Source organism: Rhinichthys klamathensis, unplaced genomic scaffold, assembly GCF_029890125.1.
Source record: "Rhinichthys klamathensis goyatoka isolate OS25496 unplaced genomic scaffold, OSU_Roscu_1.1 h1tg000378l_1, whole genome shotgun sequence".
In the NCBI taxonomy this organism is placed as follows: Eukaryota; Metazoa; Chordata; class Actinopteri; order Cypriniformes; family Leuciscidae; genus Rhinichthys; species Rhinichthys klamathensis.
This window is the reverse complement of record NW_026606885.1, coordinates 81,968-106,047: the sequence shown is the minus strand read 5'-3', so window position 1 is coordinate 106,047 and position 24,080 is coordinate 81,968. Positions and strand designations below refer to the sequence as shown.

At 41.6% G+C, this 24,080-nt stretch overlaps 2 protein-coding genes across 4 annotated transcripts; one reads left to right on the top strand and one right to left on the bottom strand.

Annotated features, from left to right (window-relative positions):
- Positions 1 to 924: 924 nt before the first annotated feature.
- arhgap1 (Rho GTPase activating protein 1) lies at positions 925 to 21,684 on the top strand. The gene is made up of 13 exons (XM_056233815.1): positions 925 to 1,037; positions 5,176 to 5,320; positions 6,854 to 6,946; positions 7,030 to 7,117; positions 15,452 to 15,583; positions 15,696 to 15,782; positions 15,873 to 15,971; positions 16,056 to 16,166; positions 16,317 to 16,393; positions 16,564 to 16,641; positions 16,732 to 16,860; positions 17,038 to 17,141; positions 19,783 to 21,684. The coding sequence occupies exons 2-13, from the start codon at positions 5,185 to 5,187 to the stop codon at positions 19,951 to 19,953; spliced, it is 1,305 nt and encodes a 434-aa protein (XP_056089790.1). The 5' UTR covers positions 925 to 1,037; positions 5,176 to 5,184; the 3' UTR covers positions 19,954 to 21,684.
- Positions 21,685 to 22,003: 319 nt separating this feature from the next.
- Positions 22,004 to 24,044, bottom strand: si:dkey-23n7.10 (SPRY domain-containing SOCS box protein 3). 3 transcript variants are annotated; one of them, XM_056233813.1, is made up of 5 exons: positions 23,942 to 24,043; positions 23,424 to 23,588; positions 22,979 to 23,110; positions 22,468 to 22,658; positions 22,004 to 22,383 (listed from the first exon to the last, which is right to left on the bottom strand). In XM_056233813.1, exons 2-5 carry the CDS (start codon positions 23,581 to 23,583, stop codon positions 22,324 to 22,326), a joined length of 543 nt encoding a protein of 180 aa, XP_056089788.1. In that variant the 5' UTR covers positions 23,584 to 23,588; positions 23,942 to 24,043; the 3' UTR covers positions 22,004 to 22,323. The 3 variants fall into 3 exon arrangements, with proteins under 3 accessions (XP_056089788.1, XP_056089786.1, XP_056089789.1); XM_056233811.1 differs by having other exon boundaries at positions 22,004 to 22,367; positions 23,942 to 24,041; XM_056233814.1 differs by lacking the exon at positions 22,468 to 22,658 and having other exon boundaries at positions 22,004 to 22,367; positions 23,942 to 24,044.
- Positions 24,045 to 24,080: the final 36 nt, after the last annotated feature.

Sequence of the window (24,080 nt, the reverse complement as noted above, 5' to 3'; positions counted from 1 at the left end):
GAGTCGAGCTCCGTAAAGTCTACTTCAGCACATCCCAAAGACTTTCAATGAATTCAAGGTCTGGACTTCAAGCTCCCTCCAAACCATTCTTTCACAATTTCAGCCTAATGAATCTTGGCTTTGTCATCCTGGAATATGGCCATGATGTGTCTTTCTACATGCTTGTTTAAGAAATGAAAAGCTACACACTCCATCAATTAGGGTTAGAAGAACTGTTGCCAAACATATAAACAGGTGACATGCTAGAAACATTATAATCACTGCAATAATGATCCATTCATAGACTCCTAAATATTTGCCTATTTAAATCCAAACAGCAACTTTTTTTTTTGACCAGGCAGTGTATTAGTAAATTTGCATTTACGTATAAGGAATGCAGAGACAATTATTATTAAGATTAATTTAATAAAATTGTTTTTCATCTTCCAAGATAATTTGTGAGGCTGTGCATTTTCACTTAAGTGATCACTGAATGTTCTCATTACTAAATTCCTGTATTTCAAACCTAAATGTCAAGCAATACTAAATAAAATGTAAAGCAGTTTCAGGGTAATCGCAAGAAACAGCTTGTATTTTATTATTATTATTAAATTTCTGGTTTGGGGGTCTGTAATACTTTAACAAGCCTGATTCTTATTTATTATTTTAGTTATTGCCCCATTTTATCTAGCTTAATATAATCGTTGCTTTGCTCAAAATGATGGTGTTGCCCAGAGATTCAGTGGTCCCTGAATCAATGAAGGGGTGTTGACATGGAGGAAACTTCTGACATTTCAAATAGCTCTTGGGCTGTTCAGAACACACAAAGACATTATATCATACTTTAATCCAGCTCTAGATCATTTCCTTATAAGTGGCTGTTGTTCAACCGATGGTTATAATAACAACATATTATAGGAGGCGTGGCCATCCGTTCTTCTCCTGCTGCATCCGGGCCGTTTACACTGAATTACAACGATCGCAAACCGGAAGTCCCGAATGAAATTCGCAAGATTGACAGAGTTGTGAAGACTTCAGTAGGGAGCGCTGAAAATTAGGTAAATTCATTTCTTCTTATTTGACTTAATAAAACCTGCAGGGGTTTGCTCATCGTTTCCTCTGATCCGCAGAAGCCTTTAGCCGTACGGTAGGGCAACACTTGTTAGAATTTCCGTCCTGTGTTAAGTCAAGATGAAACAGGTTTGCAGCTAACGTTAGTTAGCTTAGCAGATTGTCGACTGATCACAACGAACGAACCAATATGTGCAGCATTTTTGCTTTGACGCCATCACTTGAGAGGAAATCTGTTGCGTATTATTTAAGTCTCACGTTGACTCTGTTCTTGCTGGGTAAACACGGTTACGTGTCCAGATGTTGCGTTTCCTTAGAAACGCTGGGGAATCCGACCTTATCTGTCCAGAGCAGGAGTCTAGACGTGTTGACTACACCAGACGATGAAAAAGAGAGTAAACGTTTGACACTGAACCCAAACACTTTAAAAGTTCGAAGAACCGCTGGCAATGTTGTCTGGCAGAAGACACTCAGGATAACTGACCTGTTACAAATAAACTACCATGTGTATGGGCATGGGCAGAAATCAAGCTATGAGCTCCGATCCCAATGTCGATAGTTTCCCATAAGTCCCATAGTATTGTTCATGTGATATTTAAATAATAGTGAAATCTCGGCTGTACCTTGTTTGTTTGTTTACAGTTAACGATAAACGCAGCTCAACAAAACGCTCTCATTCAGTGTCTTTTTTTTTACGCCTTTAGTGGATCTGTAAATGGGATGTTTACGTGTCCTACAGTGTAACATGTTCTATTACATCTAAAACTATTTTAAACAGCCATTTGTTCTTTATTATTATTATGCAGCTTTTATGGCCTCATATTAATTAAGAGACTTGCATTTGTTTCACTGCAGGGCCATGTAGAATAAATCCTTCACTACATTCACAGTTTTAACCTAAAATCTACCCATTTGCTTATGTGATCACTTGAGGCATGCAGAATTAATTTGTTGCGTTTTCTACTGTGGATTCATGTGTGGATGACCACACTGCAGAGAGATGAGCAGAATCTCACCACACACTCTGCTTTGCTCTCTTGTGCTTCGCTCTGCAGATTATTCTGTGGTAGATGTGCTGAGCACATCTGAACCATGCTAAACGGCTCCACTAGACTCGACACAAAAAATAACGTTATTGCATTTGTGATTGCTGCAGCAGAATGGAGTTGGGAATATGATGAGCGTCGCCTGACACTCAGGATTGCTGACCTGCCACAGTTAAACTACCATATGTATGGGAAGAAGAAAGCAAGCTATGAGCACAAATCACATTGTTTTTTTTCCTGCAGTATTGATGAGATTATAAACAATAGTGAAATCTTGGTTGTACCTTGTTTGTTTATAAGGTCATTGGTACATGAGAAAAGCACTAAATATTGATTTTTGGCTTTTTTTTATTGTGGTGGTGTTGTAAGGCTACAGTCTTTGAGAAAGCGTATAGTTTATTTTGGAGGTGTTGGGGTTAATTTAGGTCTTTTGTTTTTAAGCTCTCTTTAGGGTCTTTGTTTCTGTCTGAAGTGCTGGTTGACTTCTCTGGCTGCAGCATTCAAGCCTCTCTGGAGCACAACTGTGAATGAGGAGCATTGTTTTTGCTGATGATCTTGGGTAATGAATTAGAGAACCATTGTAGAGTGGAACTGGACTGATTTTGGAAGGGTGCTGTCTGGTTAGAACCAAAGGATAAATGATCAAAAACTGACATCAGAGATAGTTCAGCAACAACTAGTAGCTACTTAAGAATGATGCGAGCTTCTCTATATGATTTCTATGACTATAGCAAGATTGCTGTTAGTATTTACAACAGAATCATACTAGTCATACACATAACTGAGATAAGCTATGTTCTTTGATCAGAGCGACAGATTGACCCGGGTTACGTCACCTAAAGAATGTTATGATATCCCATTATTTAGAGATATGGACGTGGGTGTCAGAGTAGAATGAAGACTGTCACAGATGTTAGTAAACGTGAAGCTGGCTCTGCTAGGGTTAAGGCTATAAATAGGAGCATAGGGTAAAACTGAAATTTCTTGTCAGTTTACGGTTGGCCGGCCACATTGCCGCGCGGCACCAAAGCGAGGGACTGTCACAGCTGATCAATGTCTGAGCCCTACTGACGCTTGCATTAGCCTTACAGCTACACACATACAGATATAAAAAATATAGCACATTCACAATGCCACAATATTTTCATACTAAAATAATAAGAACAAAATATAATTATAATGTAATAAATAGCTAATAGTTTAGTTTCTCAAAGCTTGACCCTGCTGATTGTGACAAATTAAAACACTTGATGGTGTGGATTATTTACATTGCATATAGGGGACGGGGGAGTAATGTTCTTTTATGTGCTTTAATGTTTGAATGCCTGTTGGTTAATGCAAAGATCTGAAAGACTTGCAAAGGCTAGTGAGGCTGTTCACTGCATTTTTCCACTACATGATTTTCTCAATGAAATCTATTGGTAAGATTTCAAATAAATGCACTGTTTATGAAGAGCTCAGAAAATGGTGTTGATGATGGTAGTTTTCTTACCATATGATGGAGTGCACATGGAAGCTAGGGATTATTACGGGTGTAACAATACATCGATACATTGATCAAATGACTAACGATCCGATTCCGATGTATCGTTGCAACGTGTAAAAAATCTATATATACTAGTAGCAGCAGCCTAATTCCTTCTGCTCTCTGTGTTATTCATTAAACACCAAAGAGAAAATCTCTCACTGCTGTTGACTAAATAACTTTTGTAACTTTAATATTATAAATCTATATTTAACAGATGTCCAAATTGGGGTACAGGATGTGCTATATTGTTTTTCAGATATATGTTCATGTTACTTATTTTGGTTGCATTTGTGAATTAATAAAAATAAAACTGGTTGTGTAAAATAGGCACATAATATCATAATATCGATATATCGATCGATATCCCCCTGAATTTAATCGAATCATGTTGCAGAATTTTTTGAGGTATCGTCAAATATTGTATCGCTGGCTATGAGAGTCAGTATCATATCGTATCATGATGAACTGTCCGATTTACAGTACACTCCTAGAGATTATGTGATCCAGAAACCAATCCTTTTTTAATAATGCTTAAGTTAATACCTGATTTGCTAATTTAACAGAATAGAATGCCATGCAACAATTTACCGGTTCTTTTGAATGCAGTGTTATTTATTGCAATAACACTGCATTCAAAAGAACCGGTAAATTGTTGCATTGCATTCTATTCTGTTAAATTAGCAAATCAGGTTAATTAACTAATGCATTATTAAAAAAGGATTTGTTTCTAGATCACAGAAATTAAATAGTTTTGCAACTATTAGTTGTGCAAGACAGCGCAAAAGCTTATTTGTTTTATTTTAATTCCACAGCTGCTTCCTAGTCCATTAGCTGTGTCATTTATGAATAAAAACCTATTCTGAATAATATAAATATTATTTATTTGTGCTGGTTTCCCTTTCACAAAGCTGTTGTATGAAGCTAAACTGACTATGCTTTAAATAATAATAATAATAAGAAGAAATCTGTAATTTTGTGCTTGGAAGCATTATTGTAAATGTCCTTGTTACAGTGTAATTATACATTTAAGTCCTGAGCAATATTAATCAAGTACATGTACTTACCTACTAAAGTGATAGGATTAGGGTTTGGTTTAGGGTTAGTTGCATATAATTTTGCAGAATTTAGTTAGTACATGTAACATAACAATGACACTGTAAAATAAAGTGTTACCTAAATGTATGAATCAGTATCTAAGCCAGAAAACTAAATTAATATTAGCCCGTTTCTAATGTTATGTCATTACCGTGCCTTATTATGAAAGGTGCTTCCGTTAAACAATCCTCACGGGACAGATACATAGATCGCAAGACTGTTATGAAACAAACTCAAAAGACCTGTTCATCATTTGTCATTGTGGTCACCCATGTGAGTCAGCCAGTTACTGTTCAAGCAAGTGTGTGCGTGTGAAACGCTGCATTTGCACAGGCTTATGCTGGAGTCGGACGGACAGGAACCTAATGTGAAGGGAACTGAGCGTTTGCAGATCTGTGTGGTATTGTTTTGTGATGTTCTATGTCTAACTGTTGTGTGTGAATTGTGTTGTCTTAGAGGACCATCATGTCCTCTGACCTGCTGGTGGACCTTCAAGATGATCTGGGAGGAGACGACTCTCCTAGTGCTGCCCTGGACCAGCTCAAACTGGTACAGGACAAACAGTGGCCACCAGATGACCCTTTTAGCCTGAGCAAATCCGGTGAGTGCACAGGAGTGGAAATTGTGCATGTGTGTGTCATACAGGATAATAATAATGTTTAAATGTAGTTTCTTTTTGCAGAATAATCACACTGTTTTGTAAAATAAAGCTGTGTGAGCAAAAGGAAGTAATTGCAAAGAACTACCATTTTTATCATGAATTCCAATCATATGCTTGCTATATTTAGAAGCAAATGAAGCTGATGTCTTCCAGATGACATAATTGTCACTGCCTATTTAAGAGCCAGCAGAGAACTCAAGTAGTCATGTAGCATTAGTCATACAGCACACAAACGCTTACGACACATGCAACAAATTGACCAACGGACATTTCATGGTCTTTTGTAGTCTCGACTTTAAAATTGGTCGTCCCAACCACAAAAGAGACTCCTTCACCTTTTCACTGCCGTACGTCCTACAATCGCAGCAGTATATGATTTTCTTTGCTGTATCATATACCAGCCTTTCTCTACATTATTCCCACTTTTGGTTGAACTGTCTTTTCTTCTTTTTGTTTCCTCTTCCTTTTCATCAGGAATTCTTTTGTGTGTTGTCAACTCTCTGGGTTTTGTTGAGCCTTTTTATGTATGTGCCGCCACATAGCTCAACAGGTTCACTTCTCCACAGGGACTTCTTGGTTACATTGTCTTGTGACATCAGTCACTGGCGCTTGGGCAAAAGGCAATAGGCTTCACGAATTGACCAATGAGCAAACACTGTGAGCAGGTAGTGCTCATGGGAGTTGTAGTGTAGTGTCATACTGCAATTATTTAAAGGGGTGGTTGATTATGATTTCACTTTTCTAACTTTAGTTAGTGTGTAATGTTGCTGTTTGAGCATAAACAACATCTGCAAAGTTACAACGCTCAAAGTTCAAAACAAAGGAAGATATTTTCTTTTACAGAAATCGCTTTTTAAGGACTACAACAAACGGCTGGTAGGGACTACACGACATTTTTACATACAATTTTTACACAAAATCGGTTTGAACATAAAAGGCAGAACAGTTTCTGACATTTTAGTGCATGTCTGCAAGCTGCTAAGAATAAGCTGTTGAAGCTCCGCCCTCTGTGCCGGGAGCAGCAGCTCATTTGCATTTAAAGGGACACACAAAACGACGCGTTTTTGCTCACCCTCAAAAAGTGACAACTTTAACATGCTATCAAAAATGATTTGTGGGGTATTTTGAGCTAAAACTTCACATACACACTCTGGGGACATCTTGTGAAAAGGGGCATTATACCACCCCGCCTTAATTATTTCAGATGCCTTTTGATAAGACAAGAACTACAATTAAAATATTTATATTGGCGGGTGTTAATGTCAAGCCCTGTTTCCATGTATCATCTCTGACTGTAATATTGTAAGCCTTACAAAATAGTGCCATGCCTTACTTTTAATCCAAGAGACATTTACATTCAAGTGATGTTTTAGGATCCCGTCAAGAGTCTGTAAAATAATTTTTTTTAGACTCTTACATTTATTTACTTTAAATTTGTTTGAAATGTGCCATTCATTATATTCTTTCCTGCAGCTTCAGACATTAAAAGTCTTGGTGACAAGTCACATCTGTCCTGGGACGACCCCTTCTATGATATAGCCAGACATCAGATTGTGGAGGTGGCAGGTGAGACGTTATTAAATGCATAAGCATCACCAGCTAGCATTTATTCTAGTTCTAAAGTTCTTGATCTTTCTCTTTCTTTATAGGTGATGATAACTTTGGTCGGAAAGTCATCGTTTTTAACGCTTGTCGCATGCCCCCCCAACATCAGCTGGATCATCATAAACTTCTCATGTAGGCGTCACTGCTCTTACTTGATTTATGTGCTTCATCAAGCTGGGCTTAATATGTGCATCACCTATGCATTACCTTTTTCCTAATTATGGGTGGTTGAAATGACATGGTTATTATTTGTCCAAGCAATCATACGTAGATAAGCACAAGACACTATAAGATTAAGGTCAAGTGCAGAGAACAAAAAAGTTCAGGGAAAACATTATGATTCAAGGAGAGAAGAAAAAAAAGAGAAGATATAAGCAGCACTTTTGAGTTGTCAACTGATGTTTTCTGTTTTCTTGTGTAGTTTATTTGGTTGATCCTAATATATTTAGGTTCTCTTACGAGAGTATCTCTCGTACTGCGTAATAGCTTTACGCTAGGGGAAAAACTCTTTTCCACGAGATATTGAAGCCAAAAATTATCCTTAATTTTTTATTAATGTAAAACGCTTTGCAGCAGCAAGCAGACATAGGCGAAACAGCTCGCGCGCCTATTGGTTGCTCTTGCGGCAAATGCAGCAGCCTATCGAGAGAGACTCTGCGTGACGTAATGACCAATGGGGGCAATTCGCGCCCATATCGTCACGTCCCGCCAGAAAGGGCGTGGTCTCACCCTATAAATATGCTCGTTAGGCTGGTACAAGCTGATTTTTATCTCTTCAGCGACGCACGCATCGCTGGATCCGGAGTGAGAAGCCGCGCCGTCGAAGCAAGCCTTTCAGCGGGACGAGCTCTGGAGTCGCTGGCCTCGCCGCCTTCAACTGCCGTACCTGCTGCGCTTTCCGGCGTTCTATATCCTTTTATACTCTGTGTATCTTTACTCTGCTGAGAGTGTTTGCTCGCTTACTTGACGCGACTCACACTTCTCTTCACAAAAGAGCTGCGTCTTTTTAAAGATGCCATCCTGTGGCTCGTGCCGCGCCCCGCTCAGCGACGGAGACCGTCACGTCATCTGTGTTTCCTGCCTGGGTGAGGATCACGCGGCTCTCGCGCTCGCTGACGGCGGATGCCCTCATTGCGAGTTTTTGCCTATGGTGACTCTGAGGACTCACCTGGCATCATTCTCCGAGCCTTCACCACAGCCCGCCGTGGTGCCGCGCCGCAAGAAGCGCCGCGCCCAGCGCGCTCCCGAGCTCTCTCCAGCCCGCCAAAGCTCGCCGGTTCGCCCGCCAGCTTCGCCGGCTTCGCTCGAGTCGCTCACTGACGGACAACGGCCGCCGCCTGCCGCCGCGTCCGTCCACGAGTTCGACGAACCCACCGAGGCGTGTTCTCTTCTGGCATCCGATAGCGAGGATTGGGCGAGCTCCGTGGACCTCCCCTCCGCTAGCGTTTCCTGCCAAACCACTGGTAAGAGAACCGGCATTGAGACTGAGCTGATGCGTCTGCTCTCTCAGGCCGTGGAAAGCATCGGCCTCGATTGGGAGGCGCCCGCGCAACAGGCGAGCTCTGTGGACCTCCGCCTTCTGTCCGCGAGTCGTCAAGGAAACGGGCCAGCATCAAGGCCGCGAGCCCTAAAACCGCGGCTAGCTTTCTTTACGTTATAAGAAATCTACCCCGCCCCCCATGGGCGTGCGTCACCGGCAAATGAGAAAAGAGTGTGTTTTAGTCCCCGCCGAGGCCGGACTAATCTCCATTTCTTAAACATTTCTCAGCTCCTAGTTTGAGCGGCTGAAAATGTCATTATTGCAGCAATGAGCCTGTTGTATAACACGCACACCTGCATACAAACGCCGACACACACAAAACTGTGATGACGCTCTCTTATCTGCTTGCGCTAGTGTAGTTCTCCCTGTGGCCCAGTGGCGGAACCCGAAGCTTTCACGCGAGAGACCCGTGTTCGATCCCGGCTCTCGCAGCAGATAAAAATTTAGTCTCGCCGCGGCCAGACTTCCACCGAAACTTTTCGCTCGTTCAGTTCCAGAAAATGCGACTGTTCCAGTGTATTTTGCAGTAAACAAGCTGGTACCACGGCCCGCTTGCCTGCACATAAAGGCCGTTTCCACGGCGGCCCAGAAAAATCATGTAATCATTGTATTTCTGGTTTTCCGGCCACAGCCGATGGTGTTATAAGTGTAATAAAATGCTCACAGCCCAGTGTTCATTTCTACACACAAACACAGCCCGCCACGGTACAGGGCTCGCACAAATGAAATCGACGCATGTCAATTGTGCATTAAATGTAGTGAATGTGCCCACAACCCAGTGCCCACAAACACTACCACGGTTTTTGTAAAACGAAACCAACACAAGTCTTCCTAGCCTCCTAGGAAATCGACGGTGTTTCAGTCTCGCCGTGGCCAGACTTCCACTGAAATTTTCGCTCGTTCAGTTCCAGAAAATGTGACTGTTCCAGTGTATTTTGCAGTAAGCAAGCCAGTACCATGCCCGCTTGCCTGCACACAAATGCTGTTCCCACGGCGACCCAGATAAATCACATAAATGGTGTATTTTCTGGTATTCCGGCCACAGCCGATGGTGTTATGAGTGTATTGAAAATGCCTACAACCCAGGGCTCATTTCTACACACAAACACAGCCCGCAAAAATGCAGGGCTCGCACAAACAAAATCGCCTCTAAATGCGCACTATAATGTGCACTAAATGTAGTGAATGTGCCTACGTCTCAGTGCCCACAAACACTACACACCACATGTCCCACGGGTTCTGTGAAAACGAAACCAACACGCATTCAGTCAGCTCAGGCCGACGGTGTTTTTCAGTGCAGTAAATGTGCCCGCTGTCCTGCGCCCACATTCACTCACAGACATGTTAAGCCCCACGGGGCTCGCCCCGCTCTCTCTCCCTCAGCAAACTGCTATAAGGGTTTTGAGCGCGGCCAGGCTGCCCGCCGCGATCGGCGCGCCCCCCGCCTCACACACTGTAAACACAGTGTCTGCGTTACAGCACGCCGGAGCTCTCTTGCCGTCACTATGTCTCGGCCAGAGCCCAGATATCATTCTACCCCTAGCTATTCACGCGAAAGTGTGGGCACAGCTTCCTGGGGTATCAGAATGGGTGCTGAACACTATAAAAAGAGGCTATTCGCTACAGTTCGCTCGACGTCCCCGCCGTTATACGGCGCGCGTCGAGACGACGGTGGAAAACGAAGTATCTCATCTACTTCGAGCCGAAATAGCGAAACTACTGAGCAAAGGTGCTATAGAACCTTTATCTCAAGCTCAGAGCAAAGGGGGCCTACACAGCAGATATTTTCTGGTACCGAAAAAAGATGGAGGTCTCAGACCCATTTTAGATCTGCGACAGCTGAACAGAGCGCTTGTGAAGCGCCAGTTCAGAATGCTTACGACCAGGAAAATCCTCGCGCAAGTGCGCCACGGGGACTGGTTTATGTCAATAGATCTGAAAGACGCCTATTTCTAAATACAAATAGCGTCCCATCACAGGCGATTCTTGAGATTCGCTTTCGAGGGCCAGGCATATCAATACACAGTCCTGCCGTTCGGCCTGTCCCTAGCACCTCGTACATTCACGAAGTGCATGGACGCGGCGCTCGCACCCCTGAGACTTCAGGGCATGCGAGTCCTGAACTACTTGGACGATTGGCTGATTCTAGCTCGATCACGATCGGAGCTCATAGAACACAGGGCCGCATTACTCGAGCACCTCGAGGAGCTGGGCCTCACAGTCAATTGGGCGAAGAGCTCACTGTCTCCCAGTCAGAAAATTTCCTTTCTGGGAACAGTGTTAGACTCGCTATCCATGACGGCACGCCTGTCAACAGAGCGCGGACTAAATATTCAGCGCGTCGCAAAATCCTTCCGCCACGGCTCGATAGTTCCGCTCAAAAGGTTTCAGAAAATGCTGGGGCTGATGGCCTCAGCGGCCTCTGTACTCCAGTGGGGCTTGCTTCGCATGCGCCCACTGCAGATGTGGCTGAAAGCGCGGGTTCCACCCAGGGCATGGACAGCGGGTCTGTTTCGCCTCAGGGTCAACCTACAGTGTGTTTCAGCTCTGGAACCTTGGAAAATATCCGACTGGTATCAGTCAGGTGTGAGTCTGGGGACCGCTTCGAGTGTGAAGGTGGTGTCTACGGACGCCTCCACCTCGGGGTGGGGAGCGCTGCTCGAGGGCAGACCGCTAGCTGGCCTGTGGTCAGAACGGGAAAAGCTCCTTCACATAAACCGCTTGGAGATGATAGCAGTCGACAAAGCGCTACGCCGTTTTTGTCCCCAGGTAACAGGCCACCACGTCTTGGTCCGGTCGGACAACATGTTTGTGGTGGCATACATAAATCGCCAGGGCGGCGTCAGGTCACGAAACCTTCACAGGCTGACGGAACACCTCCTGGTCTGGGCTCAGCACAGCCTGCTCTCCCTGAGAGCAGCGCACGTGCCTGGTCACCTGAATGTGGGACCAGACAGACTGTCCAGGAACAATGTTCCAGCAGGGGAATGGTCGCTGCACCCGCAGACGGTCCAGCTGCTGTGGAAAACGTTCGGCAGAGCACAGGTGGACCTATTCGCGTCCCACGAAAACGCTCATTGCCCGGAGTTTTTCTCGAAAAGCAAGGACGCGCTGGCTCATGTTTGGCCCCGCTGCCCCCTATATGCTTTTCCTCCTGTCTCGCTCCTGCCTCAGGTGTTGGAACGAATCAGGGAGAACGGATGCCCAGTGCTGCTCGTAGCTCCGCTCTCGACAAACCAGACGTGGTTCCCTGCCCTGATGCAGCTGACCAGCACTGCCCCATGGCCTGTACCATTGAGGAGAGACCTCCTCTCTCAGGCGGAGGGCTCGATTTGGCACCCTCGCCCGGAGTTGTGGTCCCTGCACGCTTGGGCCATCAACGGGTACCCGCTAGCCTCCCAGAAGGAGTGTTAAACACGATCGCGCAGGCTAGAGCTCCGTCTACCAGGCGGCTCTACTCCTCGAAATGGTCTGTTTTCTCTGCATGGTGTCAAGCCCAGAGCTTTTCACCTGTGGAATGCGGGGTTTCGGAAGTGCTTTCCTTCCTTCAAGAGCTACTGGATAAGGGCAGGACCCCATCCACGCTCAAAGTATATGTGGCGGCCATAGCAACGTTTGCAAAACCGGTGTCTGGCCAGTCGCTGGGGAAAAACCACTTAGTCGTGTGTTTCCTTAGGGGAGCTCGGAGGCTGAACCCTCCCAGGCCCCCTTCAGTCCCGACGTGGGACCTTTCCACGGTCCTGGAGGCCATGAAAGGCGCCCCGTTCGAGCCAATCCAGCTGGTGGACATGAAACACCTGTCGTTCAAAACAGTGTTTCTCATGGCTCTCGCTTCAGTGAAGCGCATAGGGGACTTGCAGGCGCTTTCAGTAAGCACGTCGTGTATGGAGTTTGGGCCTTATTACTCGAAGGTCATTCTCAAACCTAAGCACGGGTATGTCCCGAAATCCCTCAATACACCGTTTAGGGCCCAGGTAATTTCCCTGTCCGCCCTTCCGGTTCTCAGTGAGGAGGAGGACGCGAGTCTCCTTTGCCCCGTCAGGGCATTGAGAGCTTATGTGTCACGCTCGTCTGTTTTCAGACAGACGGAGCAGCTTTTCGTTTTGTTTGGCGGGCGTTCCAAGGGACTCGCCGCCTCAAAACAGAGCCTATCCAGATGGATAGTGGATGCCATTGCGCTCGCTTACTCTGCAAAGGGCCTGCAGTGCCCCTTGGGTGTCAGAGCGCACTCCACGAGAGGCGTGGCCTCTTCGTGGGCTTGGTCGAGCGGGGTTTCCCTGCAAGATATCTGTACGGCCGCGGGCTGGGCCTCGCCGTCTACATTTATAAAATACTATAACCTGGAGGTACCCGCCTTACAAGCTAAGCTTTTGGCGGTCTAAAATTCAGTGCTATCTGCCCCGCTGTGCGGCCCAGATGCTGAGTTTACTGCAGCCCCATGAGTGTTGACACACGTATGGCCACCCAGATCAGGCTGAAAGCTTTCACCCTGGCTGCGCGTTTTATTGTCATATGATAGCCCCGCTGGGTGCTTTTTTATAGGGAATGACGCTTCCAGCCTCTCTTCCCCCACTCTATGTGAGTTTATGGTGATTATGCATTACATGAGCCCTGGGCTTCGGCCCTTGGGACTTTGGTGTTGGATCCCTGTACGCACGGCGTGTTGCATTGTGTTCCCCTAGCGTAAAGCTATTACGCAGTACGAGAGATACTCTCGTAAGAGAACGTACTCGGTTACTAACGTAACCTCGGTTCTCTCTAGATAGGGAACGAGTACTGCGTATCTTGCCGTGCTTGGAATACGCTCTGGTTCGCTTCAGCGATAAAAACCAGCTTGTACCAGCCTAACGAGCATATTTATAGGGTGAGACCACGCCCTTTCTGGCGGGACGTGACGATATGGGCGCGAATTGCCCCCATTGGTCATTACGTCACGCAGAGTCTCTCTCGATAGGCTGCTGCATTTGCCGCAAGAGCAACCAATAGGCGTGCGAGCTGTTTCGCCTATGTCTGCTTGCTGCTGCAAAGCGTTTTACATTAATAAAAAATTAAGGATAATTTTTGGCTTCAATATCTCGTGAACATTTTTTTTTCCCCTAGCGTAAAGCTATTACGCAGTACTCGTTCCCTCTCTAGAGAGAACCGAGGTTACGTTTTAATTGATATGGTAATTAAATATATTGATTATATTCTTACATCCTGAATTTTTTGTTTTTGTGTTAAAAATATATGTAGATTTTTAAAGCTGCAGTCCGTAGCTTTTTTGGGGTTTAAAAATTATCCAAAATACATATTTGAGAAAATACATAACCAGCCAGTGTTCAAAACTATCTGCTTGCCTTAGCTCGATTCAAAACGGTAAGCTTGTAATAATGTTTTTAACTCCAGTGGTACTGGTGGATTTCCGCGGGAGATTCGAGCATGTCTTTGTGTGATTACGTCACATCTGCACACATAAAGAAGGAGTCTCGGCTAGTAGGCTATATTGCGAGTGAGGATGTTGGAGGTGGAGATTTATAGCCTTTTCTCACAGCACTTGATATAATTAAACTTATCAATTTGATGGCGGATCCAGAAAGGTTCAATCGACAATCACCAGTGACAACAGATTCACCCGTTGTAAAATGTAAAAGACGTTGTTAACATGAACAATTTGAGAACAAAGTATAATTTGCACGGTTTTGCGTGATATGATAAGATTTTTAGATTTAATCAGCGCGATTTACTGCAATGTCTGAACCAGAACAAAAGTGGATGTTACTTACTTGTTCAGAGGACATTGTCCGGTGAAAATTCTTATGTTGGTCATACTTCCAAAAAGAATAATCTGTGATTCTGAATGCCAGTATCCACACCGGCGCGGTGACTGACAGCCTCACAGTCTCCTCAAACATTGTGTTCATCCGCGCTGTGCCGTGTCGAGGGTGTCGTAGTACAACTCACGTAAAGTTGATAATTCTGCAAATAACTGCAATTGCAGATTTCGAACAGAGATGGCGACAAAGAGGAAAAGCTGCGGACTGCAGCTTTAAATAATATATTTTTATAATAAATAATGTTAATTTTTTGTTATCCTGTGGTGTGACAAAGTAATTTGCTGTGACATTTAAAATAATATTCAGATAAAATGCTCAGTTTTGCTAACCACATTCATGTACTTAATTAATATGAAACTAATTTCAGTAGACTAAAATTAGTCATTTTTTATGAATAAAAAAATAAGTGTAAAACACACTGACCTGGTTTCATAGACCGGACTTAGATTAGACCTTAGTTCAATTAGGACATTTAAGTAGGCTTTATAAACATGCCTAATTTTTTTTACTGGTGTGCATCTTGAGAAAAAACAGTGGCACTGACATATTTTAAGATCTGTTTCTTTCAGTTAAAACAGCTCAAACATGCATCTTAGTCTGGGACTAGGCTTTAGCCTTGCCTGTGAAACCAGGGGACTATGTCACATCATTTAGCAGTTTTAGTCAGCAGGGATTAGTCTAGAAAAAAAGACGATTAAAGTTCGTTTAAAATGGAAAATGTATATGAAATTTTAATTATGTTCATTTCGTATTCTCAAGGTATTTCTTCCTTCATTGTTAGCATGAGTGGTTGACATTTATGCAGAGTAATAAATCAATCATGTGTTCAATGGGTCAAAGCACCATAATGCTCTAAGTTTTTAATGAAGTGAAATCGAGACGGGCGTCTCACATCTGTTAAGTTCCTTGTTATGAACTTCAGGAGTTGTCTGAGAGGATAATGGCATGTGCATCTATGAAGAGAACATTTAGAGCAAGTTTCACAGACTCTTAAAGTGTGTAAATGAAACCTGAAATTTCAGTAGTTGACATTTTCTCATAAGTGTAGATTTTCAGTCTAACTTGAAGTTTATATTTGGTGTGAATTGATTGATTGATATTTGTGTGCAGGTATTTGAAGCAGACTCTTGACAAGTATGTGGAGAGTGATTATACCCTCATTTACTTCCATCATGGTCTGACCAGGGAGAACAAGCCCTCTCTCAGCTGGCTTCGAGATGCCTATCGGGAGTTTGACAGGAAGTGAGTGATGCTTCTGTTAGTGAGAGGTTCATGAGTGCTTTAACAACAGTACACAAGAGCAATTGGTTCTAATTGGTTCTCTCAAGCTTCACTATCCCTGTGTCTGTTGCAGGTATAAGAAAAATATCAAGGCGCTGTACATCGTCCATCCCACCATGTTTATCAGAACCATCCTTATTCTCTTCAAACCCATCATCAGGTCAGTGCCACACTATGGTTATTCTGTATTTGATCAGATGTGTACTGTAATCTGAGTCTCACAGCCTGTATTCTGTACTTCATGTTTCAGCTTTAAGTTTGGCCAGAAGATAAATTACGTAAATTATTTGAGTGAGCTGGAGGAGGTTGTGAAGTGTGATCAGCTGGTGATTCCCAACAGAGTCAGAGAGTAAGACATTTAATATGCAGTTATACATGTACTCAGATCATTTTTTAGCCCAGAAGAAATTCATTCAAGAGTTTATTTGTGCAGGTACGATGATAAGATCCGTCTGTCTCTGAAGCCGTCTGTCGTCCCTGGACCGATCTCTCCCCCCCTTAGTCCTCCTCTTCCTTTCCAGCAGTTTGGCGTCCCACTGTCTGCGTGAGTTTTCCTTACACTTTTCCTCTCGCATCTCACACAGCTACTGTTACTGACAAAAAACATGAAGCACCTTCATTCTTGAGTTAGGACTGAATGTACTCTTAACCCTACCATTGCCATTTAGAGTTTTTTCTTGTTGTTTGAAATCAGATTGAGACACATGGCAGCAGATTCGGAGGGAATTCCACTAGTCATGCGTGATACTGTTGGATACCTGCAGGAGAATGGTTGGTCTTTTACTACTTTACATATATATATTTTGCCTTCATGGGTTGAAATTGTTTAGTGAGCTTACAGTCATAGGAAGGGTATGCCAAATTGATTATAGATTATTGTAAATGTATTTATTTATTTGCTTATTTGAGAATGTGAATTTCTTTTCCATCTTTATTTGTAGGTCTCCAGATAGAGGGAATATTTCGGCGTTCTGCAAATGTTTCTTTGGTTAAGGATATTAAGCAGAAATATAACTCTGGTAAAGTCATGTGATGCTCTGTACACATTTCCTGTTCATAAGATCGATCGGCATCAGTCCTCAGAATGTTGCTTGTGTGTGCGTCTATAGGAGAGGAAGTGAGTTTCACTCAGCTGGACAATGTCCACTTGGCAGCTGTGATTCTAAAGATGTTCCTCAGAGAACTGCCAGAGCCGCTGCTCACCTACCAGCTCTACAATGACATTGTCAACTTCCACAGTGAGAACACAAACACACAACCCACTCACGGCACACCACCTCCAAATTCCGGCAGCTTCCAGAAAACACACACACACACGTACATGTCTGTACACCTCCTATACTGACATTTGTTAACTGATTTGCTAAAACATGTTTTTGCATACAAACTTTTTACAGTTCCTTGTGTGTTATCAGATGTTGATACGGAGTCTCAGGCAGAAAGAATTCGGAACATGCTGATGTCACTTCCTGAGGAGAACTATGCATCACTGCGCTTCCTCATACAGTTCCTTGCTCAGGTAATGGTAATACTCATAATCGGCAATGTTCGACAATAAGGATTTTTTACTTAGAAGTTTTTTTATTTTTTTATTTAACTTTTTTTTTTATTTAACTTTTAGAATTTTAAATATAACTTATTTTTAATGTTTTAAATTTATTAAAAAATATATATATATATTTTAGGGATGCACCGATATGAACATTTTGGCCGATACCGATAACCGATAATTCTTTACATTTGAAAGCCGATAACCGAATATATTGGCCGATATATCTAAATTAAATTTTTTATATACTTTGATAGCCTGTATACATAAACAAAAGGCTCACCATTAAAAGCCTTGTCTCAAACACTTTTAACATAAATCAAAGATATACAATACAGTATAGCCTAGTTTGAACCAGTGTAAGATTCCTTATCTTTTAAAATTAATTTTACACTCATATGGACAACTTTCTTTATTAAAAAAATGGTACTTTATAATAAGGTTTAATTTTGTTAGCATGACCCAACAATTTTATAAAACATTTTTAAGAAAGTTGTATCTGTTAACATTAGTCAATGGACTGTGAACTAACATGAACGCACATATTTTATTAACTAACAATAACAAAGGCTATTGCTCTCTGTTAGTTAATGCATTAACAAATGAGACCTTATTGTAAAGTGTTATCAAAAAAGCTATTGCCTAACAAAAATAAAATACATAAATAATGCAAACAAGTCATTGGATAACATTGGGCTGCATATAAAGAAACAAAATGCATGTGCCATGGATCAATAAAATGGAATCGCCTCCGCACGGACAATAAGAAAAAAATATTTTAACCATATCGTTGATGAAAATAATACGAGAACAAAATAATGTTAGTTATTAATTATAACGCAATGTTTTTGAAAAAAATTAAACATTTTTAATATAACATTGATAGTAAACATCTTTAATAGCTTAGTTACTGTTTCAAATGACATTGCTGTGCACGTGCTGAAGCTGAAGAGAAGGTAGATTGCTAGAAGGTTCAACTCAATGGTTGCTGAAGAATGCAAACCCAAAGAATTTACAAATGTATTACAATAGTGAATACAATTATAATTGTATGACAGTCCCAATCATAGCTTTTAATGTTTTGCATTGTTGTTTAATCTGCGCGCGCTGAAGCTGAAGAGAACGAGCACCGGCAAAAACTGAAGAACTTTTCTAGCAGGTTGTTTAAATCCACGAACGAAACGCATCATATGTGAGATTAATCAGATATTTATATTACATCAACTTTATATTACGACTTATCTGCGCAAAATGACGTGAATGCATAATCGAACTTGTGCTGGTCATAATGTAGGCTAATCCCTGTTCTGGACGCGCTATTCTCACAACAACGCGCTGAAACGGCAACTAAACAGAGAATTCACAACGTTTTATTACAATAGTGTTCTCATTATAATGGCATGTATATGACAGTTCTATAATGTAGTTATAAATGTGCATTGCTGTTTGAGCTGCGCAACGCTAAAATGATAAAAAATTATCACAGCAAAGATGATCACCGGTACAATGAAGCGCTACTGCATCGTTCATTAACTCAACCAAACGCATCCTATATTAGATTAATCAGATATATATATACACAAAATAAACATATTACAACTTACAATGGCGCAGAATGCTGCGAATGCTCAAGAGAACTTGACTGTGCTTGTCATGAAGGCTAAACTCCATAGACGCGCTCGTCGCGCTGAAACACTGGCGAACAACAATTCACAACATTCTTTTGCGTGTTTTTATTATAATATTATGAAGCCCATGTGACAGATTTGTGCTGCACATGTTGCACTGAACTGTATCTTCCTTTTCGAAGTGATTCCAATCATTCAGAACCATCATGGCGAACCGCGCGCATCTCTCAACTGAAGTAAATAATCTATCTATCGGCTTTGATATATCGGCCCAATTTTCTTATCGGACCGATAACGATAACATCAAAAAACCGGTATCGATATGTGGTCGATATATCGTGCATCCCTAATATATTTAAAGTGCCCCTATTATGCTTTTTCAGACATTACCTTTCATGTAGTGTGTAATATAGGCGTTTATGAATGTAAGAGGTCTGCAAAGCTACAAAGATCAAAGTGGAGTTATTGTCTCCCAAAATAAATAACTTCATTTGCATAATGCCAGCCTATGGTCACTGCTGCGAACAATGTGTACTTTGACCCGCAATCTGACCATTCAGAGCAGAGTAGGCTCTTGGAAAAGATGGGTTTTTAGAGAGTCTGAATCATTTATTGAACCTTTTCAGTCACTGAGAAATGAGGTGATGCAGTGTATATTATGAGAAAATCACAACTTTAAAAAAAAATTTATTACCTTGCTTACATGTAAACTTATAGTAGGAAACTTTCAAACCTTTAAAACCGTTAAAATAGCATAATAGGGGCACTTTAAAAATAGGTTTTTTATTTATTTTTTATTTAAAAAAATTCCAACACAATTTTTTTATTATACGTTTTCCTTACAAAAATAGCTGATAATTGTACAGGTAACCTCAATGTAGCAATAAATATCCCTGTTAATTGATATTGCTCAGTATTTCTTTCCTACTTTCTCCTTTAAGTGTTAGTTAGTGTTTCTGATCTTTATTGTTATTGATGTGCAGGTATCTGCTGAGAGTGAAGTCAATAAGATGACCAATGCCAACCTGGCTGTGGTGTTTGGGCCCAACTTGCTGTGGGGGCAGGATGCTTCCATGACACTCAGCGCAATCGGACCAATCAACAACTTCACCCGCATCCTGCTTGACCTACATCAGGAGGTCTTCGCTCAGTGAGGAGCAGGAGAACTTTTCACGTTGACTCCACCCTGGTTATTGTCCCTTCCCTGTTCCATAGCTTTGCCCCTCTGCTGTGTCCCGTCCTTCGTGTCTCCCTCAGTATTGTCAAATGCATGAGTGTTTCAACTGGGTGAAGCTACACGAAAAGGATACTAGAAGGCGCAGGGCTGTCAAGCTATCACAAAAGTTTAGGCTGTGATTTTTAAATTCTCAACATCATGACAATCTCCCCTGCAGAAGTCATGTAGCTCTGCTGTCAGACATAATGGTACTGCACAGTTTTATAAGGTCTGTTAGCAGAGGCCTAAATCAATAAACCAACAAGGAGTACAGGCAGCCATGTTTTTTTTTTTGTTCATCAGCTGTACTTTGGATATTGTTTGTTCGACTTGACCGATGCGAGTTAATTTCAGTTCATTTTTCAGAGAAAAAAACATTAGACTAAATGCACACGTCCTCTATTTTGTAAGCCATAGCTGGGATAAGCTATGGACAAGTATAAAGCACTACTACACAAAACTTGAAACACTTATTTTAAACATGCTTCTTTCTTATTACATGAAGTATATATGGTATTATGTATGGTCTCAAAGATCTTTCATTCACACTTCATTTATATTATTATTTCTATTATCCGTTTCATCTTTTTTTAGTGTCTCAGTGGTTACAGGAACAGGGCAGATACTTTTATGGCCAGCACAAATTTCCTGATGCTGAAACAGCTGATTTTTTTATTATATATATATATATCTGCCAACAGTCACCCTTCTCTCTGTATGTGTGGAGTTTTGTGTATTTTGTGTGTGGTCTTTTCAGTAATGCTGTTGTATTATATTATACCCCAGAAATATTTATTTTGGCCAAAGATTATGTGGTTAAAATGGTTGTGGTAAATTTTATTTGTAATTAGAAGATGTACTGCCTGTCAGGGACAGTGCCATTACACATGGGCACATTTGAAACAGAAGCCCAAACAAGATTAGGAATAGCAAACAACAATTTGATGTCATTTTGTCCTCTTAGTGAAATTGTGGTTTTATCCATGAAGAAATATATCATAGTGCGATAAGTTATTGCTGATGTCCGAGTACATAAAGACGTAAGTACATCGACATTCCAGTTGTATCACGGGGCTCTGTATGTTGAGTGGGAGTTTCCCCTTCGCTTTAATTTCATAATTAATGGATATGAACTGTCAGGATTTCGCACAAAGGAGAATTGTTTCATGATCTGAAGTCCAAAATAACCATAAAGCAGGTACTTGGGTACTAACTAATTTAGCACTAACGAGTTGTGTCATATGCCTTGATATTGAATTGTAACTGTTTACTGTGTCATGCAAATGTCTTATTCATGTCAATACCTCTGAGCATTGACATGTGGACCAGTGGCTTAAATAGTTTTAGACAAGCTCCCTCAAACCCACGTGTCTGTGTGCCTTACTGGAGTGAACCGGCGATGATATTAGCTGTTGAATTGAATTCCCCCTCTGGACAGATCTGTGAACTTTGTGCCATTCTCTTGTATCTGTATCCAAACACATACCTGTTTACCTGTGCTGTAGACGTGTATCTCTCTGGTTTCCAGGTGGAACTTTGCATTACTTCTTTTGTGAAGGTTCTTTTCTTCCATTTTGGCTGTTAAAATGTATTCTGTGCTTTTGAAATCTTTACTTTTGTATATCATGTTGTGAATTCAGAGTAATAAATTGTTAGAGATGGTGTCATATTCCCCCCCCCTTTTGTGGTTTTGTTTTTTAAGCTTTAGAACATCTACAGGTTGTGATGAGCAAATAAAAACTGATAAGGACAGATAAAAGCAGGCATTTTATTGGCTTTTAGATATATTTTTCCAGTAATAACGACACTGGGAGTATAATAAACTAATAATAAATACAGTTATATAGTATTTTTGAACTTCGTCATTGCCACTTCACCAAGTGCAGAAATTACTTATAAATTAAGAACACAAACAGGAATACAGATACAGAAAGAGGATAAGTACAATAATTTAAATAATTATGTATATATATACACACACAGTCAAAGGCTTTGAATTGATTTTAATTTTTTTCAATTTAAGCACACAAAAATAAAAACATTTTGAAGAGGGGCTGCATATAAAATGAATCTACTGCACTGGACAGATTTGTGTTGTTATTTGAGGTAGACATGATCTAAACGAATCAGAAACAGATTATGCCCTGCTTATAAATGTGCATGTGTGTGTATTTGACAGAGCAGAGGTGTGGGTAATGGTAATTTGTGTGCGTGTCTACAATGTGAAAGCGACTGTGTGATGATGTATATGCACTGTTCCTGTAGGGAGGGCATTCTCTGGCTTCTCAAACCCAGCTGAAGCTCAGTTTCAGGGGCAGTAGAGCTCACCAGAGGAAACAGAGCCTTGCTGACCTGCAAGGAACAAAAACTTCAAGAAGCATTTATATGTACCCATATATAACCTACATCCAGTACTTCCACATACTCTATGCAGTGATGTTTCCCTCTTTACCTGCTCTAGGCCAGAGAAGGCCACCCCAAGGTTCACTCCATTTCGGAAGAACGTCAGCGTTCCAGCGCTCAAGTCCAACAGAACCCCAATGACTGTATTTCTTTCATAAAAAGGCTCTGAGTATTTTCGACTCCTTCCATTATGCCAGATGAAGCCTTTGTATGATAGACCCCAACTCTCACTGTCAATGCCTTTTTGAAGAAAGAAACAGGACACTCAACAATAAGTGATTCAAAGAAAAGCATTGTGTTCTTTTGTATGGTCTTCTTCTTTCCTCCCTTGTTAATCTACGAGGCATTGATGGGACAAAATTCCTGTTTGATAATTAGATGGTGTAATTCATTTAAATGAATCAGCCTTTGTTGCTGCTCCCTATTTGCTATTTACATCCTACTGGATGATTTTGGCCATGACACATTGATTGTCTCCCTAAAATTTGGGTGAATGATGTGGTGGGCATTTCTAAGAGAAACATGACTGTACCAGAGACTATTTATATGACTGTACTCACCTATGAGGTTAATGAACCTTTGGTCCCCTGTGTGAAGCAGTGCATTTTGGGTACCAACCCCCACCATCACAGAGCTTCCATATGGAGGCTCAAGGAACTCAATCTCCCAGTAATGCTCGCCATGGGTGAAACCTTATGTAGAAATATTTGTTATTCTGAAGTAATAAAGAGCTTACTCTACATTCAGCAAATTCAACATATGACAGTTATCTTCAAAACGACAATACAGTACTCGAGAACTCTACTAGAGCATAATAAAAGCTTTATTAGCATTTCAATCACTAGTTAAAAATTAACTTACGCCAGGCTTAGTGCAAACTAGCACTTTCTGTTCAACTACAAGTTTATATAGCCTGCATGACCTTGATTAAATGTAACATTGAATTTTAATACAATAATACGTAAGAACAACAAAAACAGCGCTATATTCACTCACTAGTCTCACCTTTGCTGCCTCTGACCCCTGCGGTTCCCTGACTGTCCAGCAGAGGACTGACATGAAAATACACAGCCTGTCGGCATAGAGACAGATGAGCATCAGGAGATTTACTGTCCGGATCCCATTCCCAACTGTCCCGAGTGTGATCTCTAAAAGAGCGCAACATTTGCTCTCCACAATACAAAACATACACATCATTCACTATGCAGTAAGGAAAGACAAAACAAAACAGACCCCCAATGCTCCCCATTTAGGGTGGCCATTTCCATAACACCAAAAAGGAGAGGAGGACACATATATTTTGGTGATCGGTGGTTTTGTTGGGGGGGAATATGTTTAAGTTAAATATAAGCTCCGTAACACTTTAAGTTATTATTACATAAAGACGACTGGCTAAGCGAGCCTATTTCTCGACATTTTAAAGCGTGGACACCTATCTGACGGGTACTACTATAAACAAACATACGTGACAGTGTACGTGAATTTACGTAACCCGAAGTAATGAAGAGTAACTTAACTAAAACTTACTTAGGCGCTTGAAGTCCGCTTTTGCAAAGAAGGAAGACGGCACAGTCAGCTTTACATATGGGTGTTGTTCAGATAGATGGACGATAGAAAAACATTTCACAACTGCTGTCAAAAACAACTTATCCTAATATGGAA